Here is a 21,642-nt window from a genome sequence, read left to right as displayed (position 1 = left end):
TCGGATCAATTGATATGGAATCTGACTTTGATCCGACTTCAGAAAAAAGTATACAGGAACTACTTTGAAGTTGGCACGACTTAAAGTCGTGCCAATATGAATGGTAGTCATTCACAATCATGGAGAATGACTTGTCATGCGATTTTGCAGTCCAAAATTGTGGGACAAGTCGTATAAGTGTGAAAGGGGGCTTAATCATGCTTACTGTAAGCCACACACACCCCACCTGTTCAGCCCACACTCAGCACACCTATTCACACGTATAACTCCCATAGGATCGTGGGAATTGTAATTTCTACAAGTGGCGCTGCATAGTGAGCGGATATGACGCTTGCTTTATACCTCCTCCAAGTGCCCATCCGAAGTTGTTCTTTCTTAGGTAAAGCTGTGACGTCACAGATCTCAAAGGTACATTTCTCATAAACTGAGAAGATCTCATATATATCAATAATAAGCACCTTTGTAATGTACAGCTGGATTAGGAGTTGGGGTGAAAGTTAACTAGTTATCCAGGAATTTGGCTTTAAATATATTATTGAAAGTGATCTGTTTAATAAGTACAAAATATACCTTTTGATCCTTCCAGAAAGCCACTGAGCTGTTAAAGTGGTTTTGAAGGCAGGTTTTTTATCATAATGTTGAGTTCCACCCAAAAGTGGAACTTCCGCTTTAAGCACTACTCACCCCCTTACATGCCACATTTGGCATGTCGTCATTTTTTGGGGGGAGTGGGGGCTTCGTTAGGAGTGGGACTTCCTATCCAACTTCCTCCTTCTGCCCAGGGACCGCCAAAGTGACTCCTCCTTTCGCCTTAGGCAGCCCCTCCCTCTAGGCGATCTCCTGGGACACGTGACAGGTCCCAGGAGATAGCCTGTCCACTCCGGGAGCACAGCGCGACTCATGCATGTGCCGTATGTGCCCGGCCGTGAAGTCAAAAGCTGTCACGGCCAGGTGCCCAGAGAGGCAGTGGAGGCGCTGGCGGAGAGGAGCGACACTCCGTTTGGCCACATCGCTGGACCGTGGAACAGGTAAGTGTCTGTTTACTAAAAGTCAGCAGCTACACTTTTTGTAGCTGCTGACTTTTAATAAACATAAAACGCCTGGAACTCCACTTTGATGCATCCTATGCATTAAGATAAAAAACCTTCTGTGTGCAGCAGCCCCCTAATACTTACCTGAGCCCCATCTTGATCCAGCGATGTTGCATGAGAGGCTTGGCTGTCCAGGACACCCCCCCTTATTGGCTCTTGTTGCTATCAATCAAAGTCAGTGAGCTAATGAGGAGAAAGGGGGGGCGGGGACGTGATGCAGTCTGAATCGACACCAGGAGCTGCTTGTTGGCTCGAGTGCACCCATAACCTGCATGCTGAGGGGTCACTCAACAGGAGGAAAGGGCCAGGAGCGCTGAAGAGGGACCCAAGAAGAGGAGGATTTGGACTGCTTTGTGTATAACCACTGCACAGAGCAGGTAACATTAATTTTAACAAAAAAAGCTTTTTTTTTTCCACTTTAACTTCCTGTAGTGAGCTAAACTGTTGCCCTGATATCCCAGCCTTGCCCGTTTTTTACCTCTGTGAACTGCTGGTCTCCATCTATTTTATAAAGATGAGGAGAAGGGGAGGTATTCTCTAGTCCAGGGATATGCAATTAGCGGACCTCCAGCTGTTGCAGAACTACAAGTCCCATGATGCATAGCAAGACTCTGACAGCCACAAGCATGACACCCAGAGGGAGAAGCATGATGGGACTTGTAGTTTTGCAACAGCTGGAGGTCCACTAATTGCATATCCCTGCTCTAGTCATTTCACACATATCGTGTCCTAGGGTGCCATGAGACCATAAAATGCTGCCTAGACACAGTACAGTGAGTAAGCTTTGCCACCCTAGGACTGGAAGTGTGTTACTGACAGCATCTCCAGGTAAAAATAAAGATAAAATAATCCTGTACAAAGAAAATGTAACCAGCACATATAATAGTAGTAATAATAATAAACTAGTAATCTGCAATATAGTACTTTTTTTTTTCTTGGGTTTACAAAAATCTTAAAGTGTATCTTCACTTTTGTTGATAAACATTCCCATCTAGGTGATTTATGTACCTTGCAAGGATTTTAGACCCCTTTCACACTGCCAGTGCTTTTCAGGCGCTACAGCACTAAATATAGCGCCTGAAAAGAATGGCTTCTGGATCAGTGCGCTGGCAGGGCATCAGAAAAAGTCCTGCCAGCAGCTTCTTAGGAGCAGTGAACTCACCGCTCTTCCACCGCTGCTCCCCATTGAAGCAGCTCCAGTGGCGTTTTGCAGGTGGATTTAACCCATTTTCGGCCACTAGCGGGGGGGGGGGGGGTTAAAACCACCCCACTAGCGGCCCAATAGCGTCGCTAAAACTACAATAAAGTGGCGCTAAAAATGCCACCTCTTTATCGCCGATGTCCGGGGAGGCTTGGTGTGAAGGCCCTCTTAGGAAACTTTGTTGCAGATTCCTACCTTTCGCTATATAAGAAATAGCCGTTTGTGTCCATGTGCTCAATAAATGTGAATGGGCGTGATTTCATAATTATCAGTTAGTCGCTATACTTGCACCTGTGGAGTGTGCAATCCTTTAACCTTGATTTCTCTTTGGGAGTATCTGACCAAAAATTAAATTTTTGTTGCCGGGATGCCAAAATATGACTTGTATCTGAGAGCAGACTTCTGGGAAAATCAATAAGCCAATCACACAAGCAGGAAATGACATTTCACAGGGGGCGTTCTATACCATTCTGTGTACAGAGCACCTCCAAGTAGCCATATTGCATTTTCCAGAAAATTACAGAGCTGCAGATTGAAAAATAAGGTAGTTTTTAATAACATTCAATTACAATATGACTTGTGTATGAATTCTTTATGCTAGATTATTTTCTTTCCCATGAAAGTGGAGTTAGCCTTTAAGTGAGGACTGTTCATTGAGGCTGGGTTTACACTATTGCCAATTGGATGAGTGTTTCCCCACATCCAATTCACATGTCAGGAGATTGTGACTGGGTCTCTGTGGAGCTGGTTCACACATCTCTAGAGAAGCTCTGGAATGAATTGCCCAGGAGTCCTGTGTGTCTTCTGGTCCGTTTACGGTCCGAATTAAGCCAAAAATTGGGACTGAAATGGGACCTGAGACAGTGAACAGGGAGGCCCCGGACTCCTACTGTGAGCCGATCCATGTTGCAGTGTGAACCTAGCAATGAGTAAGCACGTTTAGCGTGAAACGCGTCTGCTGAGTATCCTGTCAGTTGTGTGTCATGCTTTTGTATTCGTGGATCTTTAAATAAACTACAACATTTCGGATGTGCTGCCACTTTTTCTTTCGGTTGCAATGTGAACCTAGCCTAAAATAAGAGATTGCATCTTAGCATGCATCAGTACTATAATGTACATATTTTTTTATTTTATTTTTTTACAGGCGGAACACTGTATCTGTCTGGAATTGACATGATACAAGGAACGCCAGTTATTGACATCAAGCCATATATTGCAGAGTATGATTCACCAAGATCAACGCATTCATTTGTTGAGCCAGAAGAAAACAAAAGGCAACATGAGGGTAATTGTGATACATCAGGAAACGGGCAAGAGACATCTTCAAAACAATTTAATATAATCTGTCATAGTGTGGAAAATAAAGTGGAAGATAAAGCAGAGATATCTAGCAGTCATAGTAACGTATTAGATGACCATAAAGAGAAGGTGGCCTTGGAGACTACTGAAGGATCATCTCTTCCTGTGAAAGAATCTTGTTCATTGCAGGAATATTCTTCCAGACAAGAAGGAAAGGAATTCAATATACTAGATCAAAGGACAGAACTTACAAATCCAGTGAACACAGGAATAAAGGATGGTGAAGACAGAGCCAGCACTTGTGATAGTTTTGTCCCAAATTGGGTGACAGAATCACCCGTACCCAAGTTGAAAGTCAGGTTTACACCACATGCAGAAATGGAATTGAAGCAGTTTCAAGCAAAATTTGACTCCGGTAAGATATACAACCTGCTTCCTTGGAATAAATGCAGAATTTATTGTGAAAGTGATATTTTGTAACATGCTGCTGCTCCTACATTGTAGGATATCTTTTTAACAAAGATTCTTGGCATTTCATAAAAGATCAGTCTACCAAAACATATTTTATTTATAGGTGGAACCAGAGGTGTATCTAGTGAAAACGGTGCCTATGGCAAGCACTGAAACTGTGCCCCTGTCAAAACATTTGAAACTAATTTTTCAGACAACCTTAACAAAGAAAATGGCTAACAAAACTACAAGTCAAATTTTTTGAATATTAAATTGTAGTATATTCGTGATGGTGACAACCCCTATTGCAAGTGAAGTTATTTTATTTCTTGAGGGGGGTGTTACCATCACTTATATATTGCAACTTGTTATCAAAAATCTTTTGAGGGGGTGCCACTATCACTAAAATGGTGAAGAAGGAAGCACAGCATTGTATATTTTATTGTAATATTTACAAAGTGTTTATACTGGTTAGGGCAAGAGGGGAAAAAGAGAGGGGGAAGAGATAGAGAGAACTGGGGGGGGGGGGGGGGGAGGGAAAGGGGGGGGCAGGGGGTAGAGAGATGGAAAGGAGAATTGCAGTAAATGTCTCTTCCTGTGCACAATCTCCAGATTACCTTCACCCGAATGCATTCTTCTTCTCCTCCTTCTCTGCCTCTTCCGTAATCCCAACAGCAGCTTGGTTCTTTCTCCAGGCTCCAACATAGCTCCAGTACTTTGTTCTTCTCAATCAAAGGTGGCGGCTTGAGAAGGGGGCGGGTTACAGCATCACCCATTGGCTCAGTAAGCGGCAGGCGGCAGATCAGCTCCTTCTGTTAACTCTTTGTTGTCCTGTGACTTGCCGGCAGCCGTTCCTATAGTATGAGGCTGCTGGTTCTTTCTGCTGCTTCTAAAGTCAATGACAGGACAGGAGGGGGGAAGCTGCAGGGTGCTCCTATGCACACAAAGCCACTGGGTAAGAAGAGCTGCAGTGTCAGGACTGTGAAGCTGGAGAGGAGTGAGAGCACAGCGCACTTCCAGGCTCCTTTCCCCTCTCCTGCATGGCCGCCTATTTCCCAAATAACCTAGGGGGACACCGGGACCAGGATGCCACTGCCTAAACTTCCCGCTCCCTTTGTGCACTACGGTCAGTGCCTCACATGTTTCTTGTGCATGTCGGAGAAGATGCAGGGAGGAGGTGGGTGGAGCTAAGCAGTGGGCGCAGAGGAGTCTCTGCTGGCCAGGATCCCACCCCAGGCTGACAGGGAGTAACAGTGGTGATACCAGGGCCATTTTAAGAAGAGACCCCTGTGAGTGACTTGCTGCCCAACCACTCACGAGCACCCCCTTCATATGGCGCCCATGGCACTTGCCATATGTGCCATACCCTGGATATGCCACTGGGTGGAGCCCAATAGGCAGTGTCCACTCATAAGTTCTTAAATGTCTTATGGAGCGTACACACAGTCCGACGGGAAATGTTGGATGTGAGCTTGTTGTCGGAAAGTCCGACCGTGTCCATGCTCCATCGAACATTTGCTGTCGCACTTTGCGCCAACAAATGTTTGATGGCAGGTTCTCAAACTTTCCGCCAACAAAACCTTGTTGTCGGAAAGTCCAATCGTGTGTACACAAGTCCGTCGCACAAAACTTCACGCATGCTCGGAATCAAGCAGAAGGAGCCCCACTGGCTATTGAACCTTTTTCTGGGCTCATCAAACGTTATCGCGTTCCCACTTTAATTGTTAGCCAACATTTGTGTGTCTGTGTGTATGCAAGACAAGTTTGAGCCAACAACCTTCAAACAAAAATCCACGGTTTTGTTGGTGGAAAATCTGATCGTGTGTACGCGGCATAAGATACTCTAAAATGAGATCTCCCTGCTATATTTTCCAATGATATACCTATCCACTAGGGTAATTCTGTGTGCAGAAATCCATGCGAGAGGTATGAGAAGGTGGTTTACATCTCCAGCATCTGCTAAAAACTGAAATGCCAGCTTTAAGTGAAATGACACTACACCAACCATCATTTTTAGGATTTGGTTAACAGTAACCTTGAAGAAGAAGACACCATTCCCTTCTTAATTCAGAGCTTTAGCAGCAGAGAAGCAAAGATAACATTCAGTATATGTATACAAGCAGCTCATTATTTCATTTTTCAGTACATTTTTATACTGAATATGGATTTCCATTAACATTTCATAGCATAAAAAAAAAAAAAAACAGGTCTCTATAAAAATGTTTTTTACATATCTTAAAGTTTTGCTTATAGCTATATTTTAGTATTTGTAAATGAATTCTAGAGTAGTTAGATTCAATCTAGAATGTTTGCTATACTGAAATGGTACCCATGCAGTGAAGCTGTAGGACTCCACTATACCTGTTTTTGTGGGATGTAATGCTTGTAAAAATGACGGTAATAGCATTGTTCCTGCAAGCATGATGCTTAAAATGAATAACCATAATTTGCTTGAATGTATTTTCTCAGGGGGACCATCCTTCCAATACTTTCAGTCAATTGAAGAAGCAAAGTGTGCAATCAGCACTGTGCTATCAGCTGACCCTCGCTCGGTTTACAGAAGAAATCGTTGCCTGGATCGTCTGTTTTATTTTAGCCTTGATACCATGCACATGACATGCTGGTTTGGTGATGGGTTTGCAGAAGTAGTTAGAATACAGCCAGTCTCACAGGCTTGACACCTGTAGTTTTGTACCTTGAGATTTAGTCATTTTATTGAAGAAAAAAAAAAGTTAAACATATCTCACAGGTATAGGAAGAAGAAATAACAGGTACTCATAGTCCTATATTTACTGACCCAAAAAGGCATCTGCTGCTGTAGCTTTTCGACACAGAGCTCCCCCATAGAATTCTTTGAGAGTGCAGAGTGCTTGCTTGGGCCTAGCCAAGAAAATTTTCACTAGCAGTTGTGCGATGCTGACAAGGTCAAATATTCAATATCTTGCTGGATCATGGACTAATGACAGGACCGAGGGGCAGGGAGGATTACGAGGGTACAGTTACACATAAAGGAGCCAAATTGCTCTGAATTTTTTTAAATATTGTTTAGGCTGGTTTTACACAATGGTACACTTTAATAACATGCTCTGCACATGCATTTTGGGGTACAGTACATCCCATTAATTTCTCATCTATATTTTCCCAGTACATGTCTACACAAAACAACAAACCTGTCTCTTCTGCCCCCAGTAATGCATGGTGTTATTAAACTTGTGGTGCAGATAATATGTCACCAGGAAACCCTAATTCATGTAAAATGTCTGATTTTATTGCAGCATGATATAATTGCATCATAGTGCAATGTTTTAGAGCCAAGCAGGATTCCTTCATGAAAATTAAAAATAACCAGTAGAATAACCATTTTCAAATACAATAACGTCATAATGATCTCAGAATCCTGAAAAACAAACATTTTTTAATTTCACATAGGTACAGTATATTAAGACTTAATTAAGTTTATTGTCATCTGAAAAATAAAAAAGAATTTCCTCCAAAGTAAAGAGACATTAGTAAATTCGTTCATTGTGCAGCAGTGTCATGCAGCTACCCCCCTTGGCACTCAGTATGGTCCTGTCAGTGTACTTGTAAGTACAATCACATACCTAGATACTGAGGGATTATATATCATATTTTTGGTGCATTAGGCTCATAGAAAATGAATGGGCCAAGGCACATGCCCAAGCCTGAATGGGTACTTACCCATATGGCACTGCTATTGTTCGTTTTATGTTCACAAAGATATAGTCTTGTTCCAAAATGCTAAATACTGCTTATCAGAGCCAGTAGAAAAACAAGACAGATGGATTCCAAGAAACCTGGTCATAAAAGCAGAGAACATAAAGTACTTTTTTGTGCTGCAGTTGCATTTCCTTTTAAAATAATAAAATATTTTTATTAAAATTACAGAAAGCTTTTGCTCTAAGGGCCAGTACAGATGCTTTCCTGCATATATGTTTACTTGATTTTTGATGTGTTTAATGCATTGTTATCCTCTTTTCCTTCATCTCAGTTCAGGACTTGTGCATTCTGGTTTATTTAAATTTGTTCTAGTGCATTTTCCATGTGTTTTGCAACGTTCCAGATGCAATCCATACAGAAAAAAAATGCATCATGTTCCGCTTTTGTTGACTGCGCTGGAACGCGCTTGCCTGGTGTGAACTAGGGCATTGGGATACATGGAAAACGCTGTGCATGCATTTTTAATGCAGGGTAAAAATGCACTGGACTGCATCTGGTGTGAACCAGCCCTAAATGGAAACCCATCTGGTTGTGAAACTGCAATTGTAAGACAACTATTTCAATCAAAATTGAATTTGTTAAGCTGCAGTGCCATCTACTGCTGAAATTGTGGATTATGACTCTTCGAATCAGGTATACAGTTCTGAACTCTGGCCAGTCATTCAAGATTCATCTATCCGTGCTCCATGAATACATTTAGCTAGTAACAAAACTTGACCATCATTATGCTTGTTTTTTTTATGAATATACCCTATATTACCAAAAGTATTGGGACACCGTGTCCGGTTGAGGTATGTGCAGGCCAGTTCAGTTCCTCCACCCCAAACTCACTCATCTATGTCTTTATGGACCTTGATTTGTGCACTGGTCCAAATCATTTGGTGGAGGGGGGGATTATGGTGTGGGGTTGTTTTTCCAGGGTTGGGCTTGGCCCCTTATTTCCAGTGAAGGGAACTCCTTAAGGCAGGGATATGCAATTAGCGGACCTCCAGCTGTTGCAGAACTACAAGTCCTATGAGGCTTAGCAAGACTCTGACAGCCACAAGCATAACACCCAGAGGCATGATGGGGTTTGTAGGTTTGCAACATCTGGAGGTCCGCTAATTGCATATCCCTGTCTTAAGGCGTCAGCATACCAAGACATTTTGGACAACTTCATGCTCCCAACTTTGTGGCAACAGTTTGGGGATGGCTCCTTCCTGTTACAGCGTGACTGCGCACCAGTGCACAAAGCAAGGTCCATAAAGAAATGGATGAGCGAGTTTGGGGTGGAAGAACTTGACTAGACTGTACAGAGTCCTGACCTCAACCTGATAGAACACTTTTGGGATGAATTAGAGGGGAGCCTGCGAGCCAGGCCTTCTTGTTCAACATCAATGCCTGACCTCATAAATGTGCTTCTGGAAGAATGGTTAAACATTCCCATGGAGATACTACTAAAAGTTGTGGACATCATTCCCAGAAAAGTTGAAGCTGTTATAGTTGCAAAGGGAGAGAACCAACTCAATATTGACACCTACAGACTAATGCCCCGTACACACGTTCGGACTTTCTGACAACAAAACCGTGGATTTTTGTTCAAAGGATGTTGGCTCCAACTTGTCTTAGTGACGTACAAGACGTATGTGATATCTTCATTACAAACACTAGTTTTACAAGATTGAGCGCTTCCAGCTCGTACTTGATTCCGAGCTTTCATTAACTTTTGTGTGACAGACTTGTACACATGATCGGAAAGTCCAACAACAAAGTTTTGTTGGCAAAAAATTTGAGAACCTGCTAGCCAACATTTGTTAGCGTAAAGTCCAACAACAAATGTTCGATGGAGCATACACATCCTCACATCCAACATTTCCCATCGGAAAGTCCGACTGTGTGTGCGCGGCATTAGACTGAGATGCCAATAAAGTTCATGTGTAAAGGCAGGCATCCTAATACTTTTGGTGATATACTGTATATACGTTTACTTCTACCCCTTTCCCATATGCAGAGTCGGGTTTCAACTTGATCGTTAATTATGGGCCTACAGCAGATGCATGATCTTTTAAATAAACTACCATTACTACACCTGTCATAAAATATTAAAAGTGAAAATGTGATGTGTCCATTCAGGATTGGACTGGAGTATAATGTTACATTATTGCTGAGCCTTGACAAGTATGCTATATAAAAATGTTTATATTGCCACCGCTGTTATTGCTGTGTTAGTAATGCACAGTATCTCACAAAAGTGAGTACACCCCTCACATTTTTGTAAATATTTTATTATATTTTTATGTGACAACACTGAAGAAATTACACTTTGCTACAATGTAGTGAATGTACAGCTTGTATAACAGTGTAAATTTGCTGTCCCCTCAAAATAACTCAACAAACAGCCATTAATGTGTAAACTACTGCCAAAAAAATTAGTACACCCCTAAGTAAAAATGTCCAAATTGGGCCCAATCAGCTATTTACCCTCCCCGGTTTCAAGTGACTTATTAGTGTTACAAGGTCGCAGGTGTGTTAAATGTGGTGTTCTCGCTCTCTCATACTGGTCACTGGAATTTCAACATGGCACCTCATGGCAAAGAACTCTCTGAGGATCTGAAAACAAGAATTATTGCTCTACATAAAGATGGCCTAGGCTATAAGAAGATTGCCAAGACCCTGAAACTGAGCTGCAGCATGGTGGCCAAGACCATACAGTGATTTAACAGGACACTCAGAACAGGCCTCGCCATGGTCGACCAAAGGAGTTGAGTGCACATGCTCAGCATCATATCCAGAGGTTGTCTTTGGGAAATAGACGTATGAGTGCTGCCAGCATTGCTGCAGAGGTTGAAGGGGTGGGGGGGGGGGTCAGCCTGTCAGTGCTCAGATCATATGCTGCACACTGCATCAAATTGGTCTGCATGGCCGTCATCGTCGCAGAAGGAAGCCTCTTCTAATATGATGCACAAGAAAGCCCGCAAACAGTTTGCTGAAGACAAGCAGACTAAGGACATGGATTACTTGAACCATGTCCTGTGGTCTTATGAGACCAAGATAAATGTATTTGGTTCAGATGGTGTCAAGCGCGTGTGGTGGCAACCAGGTGAGGAGTACAAAGACAAGTGTGTCTTGCCTGCAGTCAAGCATGGTGGTTGAAGCATCATGGTTTGGGGCTGCATGAGTGCTGCCAGTACTGGGAAACTACAGTTTATTGAAGGAACCATGAATGCCAACATGTACTGTGACATATTGAAGCAGAGCATGATCCCCTCCCTTCGGAGACTGGGCCGCAGGACAGTATTTAAACATAACGACCCCAAACACACCTCCAAGATGACCACTACCTTGCTAAAGGAGCTGAGGGTAAAGGTGGTGGACTTCCCAAGCATGTCTCCAGACCTAAACCTTATTGAGCATCTGTGGGGCATCCTCAAACGGAAAGGTGCAGGAGCGTAAGGTCTCTAACATCCACCAGCTCCGTGATATTGTCATGGAGGAGTTGAAGAGGACTCCAGTGGCAACCTATGAAGCTCTGGTAAACTCCATGCCCAAGAGGATTAAGGCTGGGCTGGAAAATAATGGCAAAATATTGACACTTCGGGCCCAATTTGGACATTTTCACTTAGGGGTGTACTCACTTTTTTTGCCAGCGGTTTGGACATTAATGGCTGTGTTGAGTTATTTTGAGAGGACAGCAAATTTACACTGTTATACAAGCTGCAGACTCACTACTTTACATTGTAGCAAAGTGTAATTTCTTCAGTGTTGTCACATAAAAAGATATAATAAAATATTTACAAAAATGTGAGGAGTGTACTCACTTTTGTGAGATACTGTACGAAATTTGTGTGAGCTTCAGTAAAAAACATGTAATCGATAAAGTACCAGAATTTCCTCAGCTGGTGGTTCATAGCTCCATTTCTTCAAGCAGTGTCAAACAAGCCATAGATGAACTGGCCACCATTCTTAAATAAATCCACTTACAAACTTTATTTGTGCAATAACATGGTAGGCATGTCCTTAATCATAGTATAGAACAGGTACATTTGATCATCTTTATATACCCATCTTTAAGGTGGAGGGTAATAAGTAATGACCAGTTTGGTAGCACAACTTACAAAATGGTAATCACGTTTGGGAAAAAAGCAGGTACTTTGCCTTTTTATGTTTCCAGCACTTTCCTGTAACCAGTGCAATGTAAGACATTATTCTTTGTTATCAACCTGCTTGTCATTGGAGAGAAATAATGTATACAGTTAATATAAAAAGTCTACACACCCCTGTAAAAATTGTAGGTTTTTGAGATGCTCACACCTTTTTCATGCAAATGCGGTGCAATTTGAACCATCAAAATTAATCGGCTCCAATTGCATCGCACAGAATCGCATGGGAGTTGCACAGGAATGTGGCGTGATTCCTGTGTGAATAACATGCAATGTTACAGCGTGGACAGTGTCTTATAGTGGTTGTTAACCCTTACATATACCCAGTGAAGTGACTGGCCTCAGGTGATACACAGAGATGAAGCAAATTCTTCTACATAAGTTGCACCTGTCTATCTGTAGCCCTCTCTTCACTACATTCAAGCTCCAGAATTTATAAGCTTGCCTGAGAGTTCAAAAAAAGGGGTAGAGAGCTGAAGTTACACACTGCAGAGCCTGAGAGATGATTGGAGAGAAGGGAGACACCCCTCTGCACACAACACACAGGAACAGAGCGGAGGCTGTCAATCTGCTGGACCCCCCTCCCCTGCCACCATTTATCTCTTGGTGTCAGGAAAACTTGTCAGAAGTGACTCATGTAGATAGTAGAGGAATGAAGCAGCAAACAGAAGTGACACTTAGTGCTCTGGATTGAGACACTATGATAGCCTCTGATTGGCTATCGCAGTGACCAGTTACCTTTGTTTTTTTCCTCTAAATGAAGAAAAGATGCATTGGGGTTGATTTACTAAAAGCAGATTGACTGTGCACTTTGAAAAGTTCAGTTGCACTCTGCATGAGCAGTTATTCCAGAGATTTAGTAAATGAGCAGAAGCTCTGCTGACTTCCATCATCCAATCATGTGCAAGCAAAAATGCTGTTTTTTTATTTGCCTTGCATGTGATTGGGTATTCTTTGCAAAGTGAAGCGTTACTTCATTTACTAAGCTCTGGAGCAATTTCACTTGCAGAGGGCAACTGAACTTTGCAAAGTGCAAATTCTAGTTGCCTTTAGTAAATCAATCCCAATGCGTCTTTTTCTCCCTGCCAGAGGAGAATAATGTAAACAAACAAGTGTGTGAAAAATGAAGATAAAATAACTATATCGGGCTTTGATCTAGGTTAGTGTTAGGGTAAGGATCAAGATCAGAGTCAAAGGTCACTGTCAGTCAGTGTATATTGGGTAAGATTAAAAAAGTATTTTTAAATTAGTATCGGTGTGTTTTAGGTAGGATAAAAAAAGAAAAATGTGCACCGCTGTTTCTGGGCCTTACTACAGGTTTGAACAACAAATAACATATACACATGGGGTTTTGCTGTGACCATGAGAAGCAGGAGAATTTATTCTGGTACGTTCTTTGGCAGTAGGTTATGGTAAAGGCAAGAAATGTACAACTAAATAAAAAAATTTTTTTTTTTTTTTTTACTAAGTGTAGTTTGGGCCAATTCTCCTTTGATACTAAAGAATTTCAGGCGATATCCTTTACCGTTTACCGCCAAAAGAAAGCGTAATTTGTCTTGAAAAAAACAAGATATAATGCACCAGAATGCATTAAAGCGGAACTGCAGTCTGCACACATAATTTATAATAAAGATATCTTTGTCATTCTGGAGCTTCCCTCCAACCACTTTGCATATTATTTTATATACAGTGCCTTGCGAAAGTATTCGGCCCCCTTGAACTTTTCAACCTTTTGCCACATTTCAGGCTTCAAACATAAAGATATAACATTTTTATTTTTTGTGAAGAATCACCAACAAGTGGGACACAATTGTGAAGTGGAACGAAATCTATTGGATTTTTGAAACTTTTTTAACTAATAAAAAAATGAAAAGTGGAGCGTGCAAAATTATTCGGCCCCCTTGCGTTAATATTTTGTAGAGCCACCTTTTGCTGCGATTACAGCTGCAAGTCACTTGGGGTATGTCTCTATCAGTTTTGCACATCGAGAGACTGAAATTCTTGCCCATTCTTCCTTGCAAAACAGCTCGAGCTCAGTGAGGTTGGATGGAGAGCGTTTGTGAACAGCAGTTTTCAGCTCTTTCCACAGTATCTCGATTGGATTCAGGTCTGGACTTTGACTTGGCCATTCTAACACCTGGATACGTTTATTTGTGAACCATTCCTTTGTAGATTTTGCTGTATGTTTGGGATCATTGTCTTGTTGGAAGATAAATCTCCGTCCCAGTTTCAGGTCTTTTGCAGACTCCAACAGGTTTTCATCCAGAATGGTCCTGTATTTGGCTGCATCCATCTTCCCCTCAATTTTAACCATCTTCCCTGTCCCTGCTGAAGAAAAGCAGGCCCAAACCATGATGCTGCCACCACCACCATGTTTGACAGTGGGGATGGTGTGTTGAGGGTGATGAGCTGTGTTGCTTTTACGCCAAACATATCGTTTAGCATTGTGGGCAAAAAGTTTGATTTTGGTTTCATCTGACCAGAGCACCTTCTTCCACATGTTTGGTGTGTCTCCCAGGTGGCTTGTGGCAAACTTTAAACGAGACTTTTTATGGATATCTTTGAGAAATGGCTTTCTTCTTGCCACTCTTCCATAAAGGCCAGATTTGTGCAGTGTACGACTGATTGTTGTCCTATGTACAGACTCTCCCACCTCAGCTGTAGTTCTCTGCAGTTCATCCAGAGTGATCATGGGCCTCTTGGCTGCATCTCTGATCAGTCTTCTCCTTGTCTGAGCTGAAAGTTTAGAGGGACGGCCAGGTCTTGGTAGATTTGCAGTGGTCTGATACTCCTTCCATATCAAAATGATCGCTTGCACAGTGCTCCTTGGGATGTTTAAAGCTTGGGAAATCTTTTTGTATCCAAATCCGGCTTTAAACTTCTCCACAACAGTATTACGGACCTGCCTGGTGTGTTCCTTGGTCTTCATGATGCTCTCTGCGCTTTCAACAGAACCCTGAGACTATCACAGAGCAGGTGCATTTATACAGAGACTTGATTACACACAGGTGGATTCTATTTATCACCATCAGTCATTTAGGACAACATTGGATCATTCAGAGATCCTCGCTGAACTTCTGGAGTGAGTTTGCTGCACTGAAAGTAAAGGGGCCGAATAATCTTGCACGCACCACTTTTCAGTTTTTTATTTGCTAAAAAAGTTTAAATTATCCAATAGATTTCGTTCCACTTCACAATTGTGTCCCACTTGTTGGTGATTCTTCACAAAAAAATAAAATTTTATATCTTTATGTTTGAAGCCTGAAATGTGGCAAAAGGTTGAAAAGTTCAAGGGGGCCGAATACTTTCGCAAGGCACTGTATATTGTGATTCTGTACTTGCCAAATATGCTGCGGAAATCTCCCTCCACTAAGTCTTGCTGCAGCCATTTTAACTGTGGGCAGCTGAAGCTGCTGCCTGTTCACTTCCTGGATTTACACAGACACACAGAGGCACACCTCCAGCTCTGCAGCTCTCATTGGCCCTCTTATGATCACCTCCCTTCCTGGCGAACTCTCACGAGAGTGAGAGAGAGCTGTGCATGATGTCACAAACCTAGACCCTATACCAGACAATAAACAGGAAGTGTGCTGTATAAGGTATTTATTAGTATAAAAAAATGTTTTACTATCCAAAGAACGAACAAGGACAGAAGATTTAATAGGTGGAAAGATGAAAATGGCTGAAGGTCCGCTTTAAGTAGTTGTGATGATATGCACAGATTTACTAACACATGTCAAAGTTGCAAAGCTGTTCAGGCATTAGGATGTGTTTTACCATAAAAATTAAGGGGTTAAAAGGGAAAAAATAAAAAATGTACAATAATGTAGTTGTATAAATATGCACACCTTTAAACGAATACTGTGCACCTTTTAATTTTATGATAACATTCAGCCATTTGGGTTAGGAGTCTTATCAACATGGCACATTTTACCTTGTGCAACTTTTGCCACGTACACAGGCTCAGACTATCCGGCGGACTTCGTCTGGTGGACAAACCGCCGTAAAGCCTGTCGGACTGCCCACACACGGGACTTTTGTCCGCCGGACTATGCGCCGTACTTTTGAAATGAACGGACTTGCCCACACACACGGAGGAAAGTCCGTTCATTTTGAGAGCGGCTCCAGGTAGCCGGGACCAGCGAATGAAGCGTTGCTGGCCCCGTCACCTAGTATGGAGTTAAAGGGGAAGCCCTATGCTGAAAAAATGGTGTGGGGGTCCCCCCTAGATCCATATCAGACCCTTATCCAAGCACGCAACCCGGCCGGTCAGGAAAGGGGGTGGGGACGAGCGAGCGCCCCCCCTCCTGAGCCGTACCAGGCTGCGTGCCCTCAACATGGGGGGGTGCTTTGGGTAAGGGGGGCCGCGTGGCCCCCCACCCCAAAGCACCCCCCCATGTTGAAGGACCCCCATGTTGTGCCCCCCCACCCCAAAGCATCTTGTCCCCATGTTGATTAGGACAAGGGGCTCTTCCCGACAACCCTGGCCGTTAGTTGACGGTCTGCGGGCGGGGGGCTTATCGGAATCCGTGAGCCCCCTTTAATAAGGGGGCCCCCGGATCCCGGCCCCCCACCCTATGTGAATGAGTATGGGGTACAATGTTCCCCTACCCATTCACCTGTGAAAAAAATGTAAAAAAAACAACACACAAGGGTTAAAAATAGTTTATTGCACAGCTCCGGGGGTCTTCTTCCGTTTTGGGGGGTCTTCTCACCGGACTCCTCCGCTATCTTCTGCTAGCTCTTTTACTAGTGGAGGAGCCCGGCTTTCTTCTTCGCCACCATCTGGGGGTCTTCTTCTGACTTCGGGGGTCTTGTCCCCCTCTTCGGTTCTTTTTGCCGGGCCTCTGCGCCTTCTTCTAGCTCTTTTACAATCGGTGGCCCAGCCTTCTATTGCCGCTGTCTTCGCCGCCTTTTGTTCTTCTCGTCTTCTCTTCTTGAGCTGTTGACTCGCCGCTGTCTCTGGCCACAATGACAGGCACGCGGCGTGCGGCAACTTATATAGGGACATCGCCGGATGATGTCCCCGCCCATTATGATGTCACAATCCCAGCATCCTCTGGGACTGTGACATCATAATGGGCGGGGACATTGCATGCCTTTTCTCCGTGCGGGAAAAGTCCGTTCATTTCAAAAGTACGGCGGACTAGCACACACGGGGGGGATTGTCCGGCGAACTCGAGTCTGGATTGCTTGCTTGATCGTGTGTACGCGGCATGAGCCTACTTATCCTTGCAAAAGTGTTCCAAATCTGTCAGATTGTGAGGGCATCTCCTGTGCTCAGCTCTGTTCATGTCACACCACAGATTTCCAGTTGGATTCAGGTCCAGGCCCTGGCTGGGCAAAACGTTGATCTTCTGGTCAACCCATTCATTTTTGAATTGGAGATATGCTTTGGGTCGTTGTCTGCAATATTGAATGCCCATGATCTTCGGGCCCTCAGACAGCACTGCATTAAAAACAGGCATGTTTCTGCGATGGACATCACTGTATGGACTGAGAAATGCCTGAGAATACAGTTCACCGTGCCATCCAAAAAAGCTCTATCATGCAAAGAAGAAACCATATCTGATGTAGAAAAGCCATTGTCTTCTCTGGGCCAAAGCTCATTTAAAATGGTCTGTGTTAATGTGGAAAACGATTCTGTGGTTAAAGGAATCAAAACTTAACTTTCTTTTTGGCAACCATGAGCGCCGCGTCCTCCGGACTAAAGAGGTGAGGGACTTTCTGGCTTGTTATCAGCACTTAATTTAAAAGCCTGCATCTCTAATGGTATGGGGGAATGTATTAGTGTGTATGGAATGGGCAGCTTGCACATCTGAAAAGGCGCCATCGGTGCTGAAAGATATATCCAGATTTTAGAGCAGCATATGCTTCCATCCAGATTATGTCTTTTTCAGGGAAGGCCTTGCAAAATTCTGCTAAACTGCATACTTCATCTATGACAACAGCATGGCTTAGTACAGGGATCCTCAAACTACGGCCCTCCAGCTGTTGCAAAACTACACATCCCATGAGGCATTGTGCAGCTCTGACATTCACAGACATGACTAGGCATGATGGGAATTGTAGTTCCTGAACAACTGGAGGGCCATAGTTTGAAGACCCATGGCTTAGTAGTACAAGAGTCCGGTACTTAAGGCCCCTTTCACACGGACGATCCGTTCAGGTCTGCCTGTCAGTTTTTCAGGCGGTCCTGAATGGATGCTCCATAGAGGTCTATGGAGCGTTGGATGTCAGAGGTGACAAGTCCGCTGACACCCGCTCCGATCCGAAAAAGTGTGACGGAGGAAAAAGCTATTTTTCCATCCGTCATCGGATCGGGTGACGACAGACACTGCGGTCCGTCATCACCCGATCTCCCATAGGGGAGAGCGGCGCTGTGACAGGTCCTTCCCTGTGCAGTGTGCAGAGACGGACCTGTCATCTTCCTGCTCAGCAGAGATCGCTCCGGCAATCCCCGCTGAGCAAGCGGATATCCACGGGGCGGATCAGCACTGATCCGCCCTGTGTGAAAGGACCCTAACTGGCCTGGTTGCAGTCCAGATCTTTCATCAATTAAAAATATTTGGTGCATTTTGAAATTAAAAATAAGACAAAGAAAACTCAGGCCTATTGAGCAATTAAAATCCTGGATCATGCAAGAATGGGACAACATTCCTCTCCCTAAACTCTAGCAACTGGTCTCTTTAGTGTTGTTAAAAAAGAGGGGATGCTACACTGTGGTAAACATGGCCCTGTCCTGTTTTTGAGATATGTTGCTGCCATCAATTTCCTTTTTAAACATTTGATATGTTTTCTGTTTTCTATTGTGAATAAAATATGGGTTTATGAGATTTGAAAATCATTGCATTCTGTTTTTATGTAGATTTTACACAGTGTCCCAACTTTTTTTGAGTTGTATTTATTCCCTACATAGCAATCAATCAAATTGTACCTTTTCTGTTTGTAAGACAGATAAGCACATAAGGAATTGTCAACTAGTTACCAGGAGGACAGCACAGACTGGTTGGGTAGGTCTAAAATGAAGGTTATCCTGACTCAGAGTTTTTTCATAACACCAGGTGTCAATGTCACCAAATGTAAAGCAACTTCCCGAACTAAGGTATAAGGTTTCATGAACACCAAAATTGTAGTTTGTATACTTTATTTTCCCTTCAAAGGTTTTTCCTTTTTTTAATGCAGTGGAGGATCCTTCATTGACAAATGATCCTGAGAGCAGTACCAGTAATAGCATAGCTATCAGGTTAAGCTGCTCATGTCAGGAAGGCCTCTGATGATATTGCTGCCAAACAGTTTTTAAAATATATATATTTTTTTATATCTAAATTATATTTAAAAGCACTGGTAAGTTGCAAACACTGGCTAATTACAACCAATGCATTTTTAGTTGCATTTAGTCTCCTACCGAATACTATAGGTGCATTGTTTCCTGCACAAGTCTGTTTTGTTTTTAGAGATAAAATGACAGCTTGCTACCAAAGTGGTTGTTTTACGAAGTACTATTGTCATTTCTGGAAAGGTTTTAAACTATGCACAACAATAAAATGCAATGTAAAGCAGTGCCTTTCCATAATTACGAATGTATTTTTTAATACCCCAGAAGCCCTAGGGCCTCATGCATGCTGGGAGTTGTAGGCTGGATTCACACCTATGCATTTTTAGCGCTTTTTGCATTTTGCAGATTTGCACTACAGCCCATTTAACATGGTTTCCTATGGAACACGTTCTGTAGAGAAAATCTGCAAAATGCAAAAAGCACTAAAAATGCATAGGTGTGAATCCAGCCTTAAACAACGCTTCTGGAGGCATTTTGCATTTTTTTTCTATTATTATTATTATTATTCTTCAGGTTATATATAGCGCCAACAGTTTGCGCAGTGCTTTACAACATGAGGGCAGACATTACAGCTACATTACAATTTGGTACAAGAGGAATCAGAGGGCCCTGCTCGTTGGAGCTTACAATCTAAAAAGGAAGGGTCAGTTGATACAAAGGGTAATAGCTGTGGGGGATGAGCTGATGGAGGAAGTACAACAGTGTTAGTTAGAAGCAGGATAGGCTTCTTTGAAGAGAAGGGTTTTCAGGGATCGCCTAAAGATGGATAGATTAGGGGACAGTCTGACAGATTGGGGTAGGAAGTTCCAAAGGATGGGAGAAGCTCTGGAGAAATCCTGAAGGCGAGTATGGGAGGAGGTGACAAGGGAGCTGAAGAGCAGGAGGTCTTGGGATGACCAAAGGGAACGGCTTGGTTGGTATTTTGGGACTAGGTTAGTGATGTAGCTGGGGGCAGAGTTATGCATGGCTTTGTATATTATTGTTAGAGCTTTGAATTTTATTCGTTGGGTGAGTGGAAGCCAGTGGAGGGATTTTTCTGCCCCTAAATATCCGTCCAAGTTGTGCACACAGACATTTACAGGCTTTTAAATGTGGGATGTTCTGAGGCAACAAAAAAAACACCACCAGTACATTTAGGAGCAGAAGCGTTTTGGCAGAAGAAATACATATGCACCTAAATGCATTTAAATTCAGCTAGGCACTTCAAACGCTTCCCCGTTCATTGATTTCAGTGGCCAGAAAAAATAATATTCTGGCCAAAAAAATGAATAATTACATAAGTGCTTGAAGTAGCTTTAGGTGCTTTTTGACACTGCTTTTTTCCTGCCAGGTGAAAGGCGGTTAGAAGAGCCCAGTGTGCATGAGGGCTAAATCTTGGTAAGCTCTATATAAAATACATTTTCAAGCAATGTTATGTGCTTGTTCCACCCTTTAACCCCTTCCGGACCACCCACCGTACATATACTGCGGCAGGGCGGCCCGGCTGCGCAAAATCACATACCTGTACGTGATTTTGTGCACGCGGTTTCAGGGGGGGGGGCGTGTGCCGATGTAAGGCACACCGCTGATCTGTCAGTGGGGGAAAGCAAGATCTAGTGCAGTGATGGCGAACCTTGGCACCCCAGATGTTTTGGAACTACATTTCCCATGATGCTCTTGCAGTCTGCAGTGTAGTTGAGCATCATGGGAAATGTAGTTCCAAAACATCTGGGGTGCCAAGGTTCGCCATCACTGATCTAGTGTTTCAGCTAAGCTGAAACATGATCTCATCTTTCCTGCAGTGCATCTATCCCCCATTCAGTTAGAAAGCACCTCCCTAGGACACACTTAACCCCTTGATCACCACTAGTGTTAACGCCTTCCCTGCCAGTGCCATTTATACAGGGATCGGTGCATTTTTTTTTATCATTGATCCCTGTATTAGTGTCACTGGTCAACAAAAAGTGTCACTTGGGGTCAGATTTGTCCGCCACAAAATCGCCACCATTACTAGTAAAAAAAAAAAATTGACATAAATCTATCCCTTATTTTGTAGACGCGATTACTTTTGCGCAAACCAATCAATATACGCATATTGAAATTATTATTTTTTATTTCTTTTTTTACAAAAAATGTGTAGAATACATTATGGCCTACATTTATGAATAAATTCGTTTTTTGGGGGTTTTTTTTGGATATGTATTATAGCAGAAAGTAAAAATATAGTTTTTTTTTTGTTTTCCAAAATTGGCGTTCTTTTTTTGTTTATAGCACAGAAAGTAGAAAAAAAATGGGGAGGTGATCAAATACCACCAAAAAGAAAGCTCTATTTGTGGGGAAAAAAGGACATAAATTTTATTTGGGTACAGCATCGCACTACTGCTTAATTGACAGTTAATGCGACGC

The 21,642-nt window shown here is 42.9% G+C and overlaps 1 protein-coding gene across 1 annotated transcript in view; it reads left to right on the top strand.

Moving 5' to 3' along the window:
- Window positions 1-9,886, top strand: part of TRMO (tRNA methyltransferase O) — a 64,690-nt gene extending 54,804 nt beyond the window's left edge. The window contains exons 4-5 of the mRNA XM_077475300.1: window positions 3,437-4,006; window positions 6,511-9,886. Of these exons, the coding sequence (XP_077331426.1) occupies window positions 3,437-4,006; window positions 6,511-6,719 (779 nt within the window). The 3' untranslated portion in view covers window positions 6,720-9,886. The remainder of the gene's footprint in view (window positions 1-3,436; window positions 4,007-6,510) is intronic.
- Window positions 9,887-21,642: the final 11,756 nt, after the last annotated feature.

Source organism: Lithobates pipiens, unplaced genomic scaffold (assembly GCF_037356315.1).
Source record: "Lithobates pipiens isolate NorthernLeopardFrog02 unplaced genomic scaffold, aLitPip1_a1.2 Scaffold_13, whole genome shotgun sequence".
In the NCBI taxonomy this organism is placed as follows: Eukaryota; Metazoa; Chordata; class Amphibia; order Anura; family Ranidae; genus Lithobates; species Lithobates pipiens.
This window is presented reverse-complemented; position numbering and strand designations above follow the sequence as displayed.